Raw genomic sequence first — 8,114 nt, 5'->3', positions numbered from 1 at the left:
CCTTGTGTTTTTTGGAACAATTTTTTTGAATAAAACTCAATAATTGATATCAGAGCCATATTTTCATGTATCATTAGATTTTAGATTACTTGGATAATCTTATTTTTTGGAAAACACGGACAATTTTCTTTTATAAGAATATGTTCATAAATGTTTTCTATGACAATTTTAAAATTGTTATAATTGTTATTTTATGTGGCCAAAAGTTTACATGTATTTTTTCCTAAAAGTTGTCTTAAAAAACAAAGAGTTGTTATATACGTTAATGTATATTTAAAGTGTATAAACAAGTCATCGACGATTTGTGATGTTCTTTTTGTTAATTTTTTTAAATGGTTGTGATATTATATTTTTTCATGTGGTTTGAAATAATTAATTAAATAGTTTTTCATCTTGTTTACTTTTATGAGTATAAGATTAGTGTTAAACAAGCTTTTTTTTTCTAAAATGCAATAAAATTAAAGATGGCGGTCATTTTTAATAAAAAAAACACACCCACTGTTATGGAGGCTATTCATGACCCTTCACATAGTTTTCATGATCTTCTAACAAGGAGTTGTCTAACCAAGTGGGAGTGTAAAGAACATCAAAGAGTTGGTCTCATCTATCCCTTAGGAATGAACTTTGCATTTTTGTAATGTCTCACAAATATGTCACTAGTTTATGGCTTGGTTTATGATCATATGCATGCTTGTGATGTTTAAGTTTATGTGGATATTATGCTTGGTTGAAAAATAGGTTTTGCATGCTAGATATATTTTGAACATAAAATCATCACATAGAGTTTGGTTTTAAAAAATTTGACTTTAAACATAAAATGTATAAAATGGTTTTTAGATAAAATGAGTTCTATCATTTAAAACATTAAAATGGAAAATTTTGAAGATTAAAATTAATATGCTTAAAATAGTGATTTTAGAGACTTATTCAAACTCAAAACCATTAATAATAAAGGATGTTTTATTAAAGGTGTAACATCTAGTTCATATATGATTTAATTCTATGCATGGTAAAAGTTTTGATTTGGATTTTTGGAATTTTGTTTTGTCACACTACGGTGATTGGGTTACCACGACGTCGTATTGTCACGTGTATGCGGGGCGATGATCATTTAATTGTCGCGACACAGAGCCACAATGAGCACAAAACCTTAAGTTTCAAGATTTGAGCCTTATTTAAAGGATGTAATGGCTAGGGTTTCCTCAACCCTCAGCCTCCATCACCTTCATAGTCCATGCACCAAACCCTAGCCTCCTTCTTAACCTTTTGATCTCATTTTGCTTATTTTATGCACCTTAAAGGAGTAGTGTGAACTTTTGGAAGCAAGGAAGCAAGAAACTAGTTGGATTATGTTTACAATCATTCTATGGACTATTGTAAGTCTTCAAGACTAAGATTTGGTGCTTAATACTCTTTCACTCTTGAAATTTTGCTTGTCTTTCCATTATTTGATTTTTTAATGAAGTATTGAAATCGAATTTGCAACTTCACTGTTCCACAAGTTCCCAAGAGTATTTAATTGTGTTAGATATTATCTTTTATCTCTATTTGGTGCCATGCATGGAGTTTTGACCTTATTTTCACCGGTTTTGACCTAGAACGGTGTAAGATATGCATTAGACATGCATGTCTAAAAGTTATGATTTTTATGAACTATTAGTGAGTAGTAAAGCCTTATGGAAAGTACGAGGTTTGCACATAAAGGATTAAGAACTTAATGAATGTACTGTTCTTATAGGAAACTCGCAACGCGGTCAACGACTAAGCACACTACTATAATGTCCCAAAAATTCATAGTAAAATTTTCATTTTTAAAAACCATAAACAACAAAACGATTTGTTCCAAAACTAATCAAGTGGTTGTTTCATTTAAACATTAGAGTAAATGCCATAAATAGCCGATGCGGAAAATGTTAGGGGATGTTGTGTAGTCACGTCGGGCCCTTCCATTTCGTACTGGAAGTACCTGAAACCATAAACATGAAACTATAAGCACAAAGCTTAATGAGTTTCCCAAAATACTACATAACATACATATCATTGGGCCTAACACACAGATTGAGGCCAACACATAATAATGGGCCTAGCCCTTCCTAAACAATGAACCAAGCCAACATACAAAGGGGCCTAGTATGTCATATAATAGGCCTAGCCTAACATAAAATGGGCCCAAAACACTCATGAAAATGGGCCCAACCCTATATGCATGCCAATGGATGCAACCCAACATACAATGCAAGAGTCACAAAGACAGCTAGATCCTACATACCACATCCTAGTGGGTCAGTATTGGTTCCTTCGACCCATGGGTACAATGAAGAGACTTACCTGACTCACGAATTAGTTAAACCACAGCTCCAAGCCTTGCAATCGCTGCTATAGCACTCCTATCACATCATACAAGTTCCAACCTTAGTCTACACACTAAAACAACCATCTTTACCAGAAACCAACCCCTGTCAAAAGTCAACGGTCAAAGTCAACGGCCACCATTGACTTCAGTCAACGGCCACATCGTGGCCCTTATACAATCGACCTGACAAAAAGTTCCCAGTCGCCGCATCGTGGGCACTAGCATTCCAAACAACTTAATAGCTTAAGTCGTTTTCACCGATTCCAAGAGCTCCGAATCTCATATCTGGTCCATTCTATGTTCTAAATGGATAAAGTTTCCAACTTTATCCATTAAGGCACCCAAAAGTATCATGATCTACAACCTTAGGTCCAAATAAATCCAAATACCACAATGTATTAACCATTAAGCCCTTAACCTGAAAAAGTCCTTAACCCAACCACTACATATGGGTTTATAATACCAGGTCTATCATAAAGGTGGAAGCTTTATAGACATTCATATCCAAAACATTATATTATCCATTTTAGGTAATGACAAGCTAAAAATGCCCAAAAAATCATCCAATGTTAAGAACTCCAACCAAAGTCTAGATCTACAACATATATTGTTCTTGGGACTTAGCAGAGTCATAAAGTTGCCAACTTTATGAGTTCCTTCCTTCCAAAATTGCTCAAATATGAAAAACATGGGACAATATCCTAGATCCAACCACCTAAAACCATAAACATTGAGCCTTTGACACTTACAAAGGTCCAGAAGCTATAAGAGATGTTGATGATGTTGGTTCCTTGCAAATACCACCAATGAACACCTTCTTCTCCTTCTTATGTTCTTCTGCAAGCGAAAAATGCTCCAAAATGCAACAAATTACCAAGGGAACGAGAGTTTAGGGTTTCTATGAGGTATAAGGGTGTTGGAGGCTGGTAATGAACCCTAAAAGTGGCTTAGAGTGGTTTAAATAGCATGCATACCCTAAAAGAATCATGGGCTTGGGTTAGAACAGCTGCCACATCGTGGCCATCCGTAGCCACGTCGTGGTGGTGCGCTAATACACACAATCCATTTAATTAGTGCCATGTTGTTAACGTTACCATGAATGGCCACGTTAAATGTAACGGAAAGCATAAACAAGACGTTATCTCGCCAGAACCTTGGCCAAGGCCTGGTCTTGGCCTAAGTAATCCAGCACCAGGGTAACAGTTCATTTCCCTTCACGAGGAAAGAATATTCCCTTGATCTTCTCATTCACTCACAACCAATCAGGATGTGACAAAAAGCTTAGGTGACGCCTATAACTGACGTCACCAGGCAGTTAGTTAACGTGCGCATAATTCTCCCACTCAGAGGAGGCCACGTCTCACACTCATTGGGCAAGGTCCCCACGATCCGTTAATAACAGGTATAAAAGGATCTCTTCCATCTCAAAGGGATCCATCTTCCGCCTCACCGAATTACCCTAAATTCTCTCTCTCTCATAAAACTAATTGGATCGTCGGAGTGACGTCCCGGGAGAAAACCCGATCGTCCTTTAATGGTTCTTCTGTGTTGTCTTCTCATGAAAACTTTGAGGTTCGATCCACTAACCAACATCCCATCCCCTGAAGATCATGTCACATGATTTGGTGCCATCCGGATGTATCCTCAGAATGATACAGCCAATAAACGACGTTGACTCTCTACAAACGGGCGATCTAAACCCAACAATATCTACGACTGCAATAGAAGACCTGTTTCGAACATTGGTGATGGTAACCAACAACCATCATTGTGAGTATAGAACACAGGCCCTAACCTAGGTGCTAGTGGCACATATCCTGCCGATTATAGAGTCAATACTCCAGAGCAGTTTCCGGTAACTGTCGTTGGATGGTTCACTGCCTCAGACGGTGATATCACATTCTGATCTGTTGCAAGAGCCTCTGTATGACGGCATGGAGGCACTCACTATGTATAACTGTCGCAAGAGGAACACACCTCACCAAGCGAAGGACGAGATAGAGGTACTCTCGAGAAACCTACTCAATATTAGTTTCTCGAGCAATGATCCTATACCATCGAATTGAGATGCGTGAGACCCACTCCTCATATCTAGATTCATTCGTAACACGAAAATTCATCAGATATACATTGACAATGGTAGTTGCTCCGATATACTCTATGACCATTGTTTTAGGAAACTACCAGATGCGTGGAAGGAGGGGTTGTGGCCCCTAACTGGTGGGCCATTGGTAGGATTCACTAGACATCGGTTGTGGCCATTAGGAACTATTCGGCTGCCCCTAACGTTGTTCAGTCTCGACGAGAGGGACCGAATCCCACGAACTATCGAATTCTATGTGATCCGGTATCCAACAGAACACAATATTCTGCTCGGACGGTCGGCAATCTCTTTACTACACCTCGAAACACCGACGATCCATGGCGTAGTTAAATTTACCACAAGTCAGGGATCAGCGATGATCCTCTCCACAAACACCAGGACACAACATTGCCAACAGATCACAGTCGCTCCCGAGCTTGTGCGAGCACCAATGAAGTCGAAGGAGGGATGTTCCACCGAGCAACACCAAATAAACATGGAATATCCAGAACAAATTATACGAATCAGCGCTCAATTATCAGACGAGACCAAGGCACGAATGGTAGCACTCCTGAAGAAATATTCCACCATTTTTTCCTAGAAACCAATAGATCTGACAGGTGTTGATCGACAGGTTATAGAACACAGCCTTAATATTACGCCTGGAAGTAATCTTTTTAAACAAAAGAAGAGGGGCCAGGCAGCAGAACGGAATAGGGCTATAAACGCAGAAGTGGCCGATCTGGTGAATGATGGCATACTCAGGGATGTAATGTTCCCAACATGGATTGCAAATCCTATCATGGTAAAGAAAGCCAATAGGTCATGGCGAATGTGCATTGATTACTCAGACCTTAACTACGCCTGTCCAAAGGATTGTTATCCTCTTCTGGAGATTGATTAGAAAGTCCAATCGCTTGAAGGTTTTCAGCTCAAACGTTTCCTTGATGCATACAAGGGTTATCATCAGGTACACATGAAACAAGAGGACGAGGCAAAAACTGCCTTCCACACTAGAAGAGCACTTTCTGCTACCAGAAAATGTCGTTTAGGCTCAAAAATGCGGGTGCTAGATATCAAAGGCTCTTGGACAAAGTATTTTGTCGATAAAATTGGTAGGAATATTGAATTCTATGTCGATGACATGGTATTTAAGAGCCCCAATGAAGAAACATTGCTCCATGATGTGGAAGAAACTTTCCAAACGCTAGCTAAAGAGCAGATGAAGTTAAACCCAACTAAGTATACTTTCGCGGTAGAGGAAGTCCAATTCCTAGGGTATCAGATATCCAAGGAAGGGATTCTACCAAATCCCACCAAAATCCAGGAGTTCCTTGAGTCAAAAACTCCCCACAACCTCAAGGGTGTACAGGAGATCAACGGTAGGTTGACAGCATTGGGAAGATTCATTCCCAAATCTGCAGAAAATGCGCTTCCTCTGTACCAAACACTCAAAGGGTTCCTAGACAAAAAGAATTCAAATCGACAAAAAAAGTAGATGCGGCATTGCAAAAACTGAAATATGCTTTTCACCAACTACCGACGCTTGCCTGCCCGCTACCAGGGGAGACACTACAGATGTATTTAGCAGCTTCCGAAAAACTATCACATCTATGTTAGCGATGGAGAGGGAAGGCAAGCAGGTCCCCATCCATTTTTTTAGTAGGGCCCTACAAGGACAAGAGGTCAACTACTCGGCCTTAGAGAAGCTGGTCCTTGCCCTGGTATATGTTGTTAGATGGCTATAGAGGTATTTTCAAGCCCACAATGTGGATGTTCTAACTAGTTACCCGATAAAGCAAGTGTTGCTAAGGCCGGAGAAGTCCGGGCGCCTGGCCAAGTGGGCCAGAGAATTAGGCGAACATGATATCCATTACCACCCCTGGACTAGCATCATAACCCAGGCCCTCTCAGACTTCCAGGTTCAAATCCTAGATACCACTAAGGGAGTGTCGACGACAATATATGTTGAAGCTGGAAAAGAACTCTGGAAGCTATACACCGATGGCGCAGCAAGTAAGGAAGGTTCAGGCACAGGCCTGATCCTACAAATCCCCAACGGTGAAGAGATCACTTACACGTTGCGATTCGAATTCCAAGTATCTAACAACGAGGCAGAGTACCAAGCACTCCTGGCGGGTCTGAGGCTGGCCAAAGATGTTGGAGTAAAGAAATTAGTAGCTCTCAGTGATTCCATACTTATCATAAATCAGATAAATGGAACATACGAGGCTAAAGACCCAAGGATGCAGAAATACCTAGATGCAGTCCGTAGCCTAACTAGCACATTTAAAAGTTTTTCAATAAAACATATCTCCCGGGGAAAGAACGCAAGGGAGGATGCTCTCAGCGAGCTAGCCTCTACTTCTTATGATCACTTAAAAAAGAAAGTGCTATTTGAAATACTCCCGGAGAGAAGTATTGATAACCAAAGGGTTAATACAGTATCGACTACTCCAGAATGGACCGAAACCTGTATCGACTACTTACTCAATGGTGTGCTCCCAGATGACCCAGAGGAGGCGATAAAAGTCAACATCAGGGCGTCGCATTTTGCAATCAGAGACAACCAATTGTACCGAAGAGGGTATTTAAGCCCATGGCTAAAGTGCATCTCTAGAACAAAGGGGCAGACGTTCCTGGAAGAAAGTCATACCGGAGACGCGGTGGCGCATGAAGGCACTCGAGCACTCATAGGCAAAATACTCCGCCTGGGAGTATACTGGCCAGACGTATACAACGATGCCACAACCCTAACCATGAAATGAAAAGAATTCTAGGCATTCGCTCCTTTCCAAAATCAACCAACCATGTCGTTGACTCGCATTACCAGCACCCGGCCTTTCCTTTAATGGGGAATCGACATAGTGGTACCTTTCCCACCAGCGCCAGGGGGTGTGAACTTTTTGTTAGAAGTCGTGGATTATTTCACTAAATTGATAGAAGCAGAACCGATGGCCACCGTCACTAGCAAGCAAATGATAAAGATCATGACCAAGAATATCTTGGCCCGTTTTGGCACACCCAAAGTCTTCATAAGTGATAACGGCATGCAATTTAAAGGAAGTCCCTTCAAAGATTGGTGCGAAGACAAGAGAATCCACCACCAATTCACGTCAGTGCTGCACCCTCAGGCCAATGGAAAAACTGAGATATCAAACAAAACCATAGTCAATGGTTTGAAGAAAAGGTTACTCAGATCAAAGTCCACCTGGGTGGATGAGCTCCCGACAGTACTGTGGTCAAATCGTACCACAGCAAGGTCAAGAACGAAAGAAACGTCATTTACTCTAACCTATGGGACAGAAGCAGTCCTCCCATTGGAAATAGTGGTCAGCTACCTGTGAACATAGATTTTTGAAGAAGAATCCAACGAAGAAGGGTGACGCCAGAACCTAGATATGCTCGATGAAAAACATGAGGTAGCACAGATGCGCCAAGCACTATACAAATCACGAACTAAGAGCTATTACAACCGCCATGTCTGGGTCAAGAACTTCAAGGTCGGAGAATGGGTGCTAAGAAAGAACGAGTCCAGTCATGTTGAACCATTGGGGAAACACAATGTCACTTGGGAAGGACCGTACAAAATTAATGGTTCTTATGTCTTGGAAGCTCAGGACGGGTGTGTCATTCCAAGAACTTGCAATATGTAGAGTCTACGTCATTTTTATTCTT

General features: G+C 40.7%; 2 protein-coding genes across 2 annotated transcripts; both read left to right on the top strand.

Moving 5' to 3' along the window:
* The first annotated feature begins 5,412 nt into the window (after positions 1-5,412).
* On the top strand, positions 5,413-7,204 carry LOC145076160 (uncharacterized). The gene is made up of 2 exons (XM_079022134.1): positions 5,413-5,930; positions 6,223-7,204. Exons 1-2 carry the CDS (start codon positions 5,413-5,415, stop codon positions 7,202-7,204), a joined length of 1,500 nt encoding a protein of 499 aa, XP_078878260.1.
* A 186-nt stretch (positions 7,205-7,390) lies between these two features.
* On the top strand, positions 7,391-7,783 carry LOC145076159 (uncharacterized). The gene has a single exon (XM_079022133.1). The coding sequence runs from the start codon at positions 7,391-7,393 to the stop codon at positions 7,781-7,783; it is 393 nt and encodes a 130-aa protein (XP_078878259.1).
* Positions 7,784-8,114: the final 331 nt, after the last annotated feature.

The sequence above is a fragment of the Lactuca serriola genome, chromosome 9 (genome assembly GCF_051521515.1).
Source record: "Lactuca serriola cultivar US96UC23 chromosome 9, Lser_US96UC23_V15, whole genome shotgun sequence".
Taxonomy (NCBI): Eukaryota; Viridiplantae; Streptophyta; class Magnoliopsida; order Asterales; family Asteraceae; genus Lactuca; species Lactuca serriola.
Note: the sequence above shows the minus strand (reverse complement) of the source record. Positions and strands in the feature narration are given on the sequence as shown.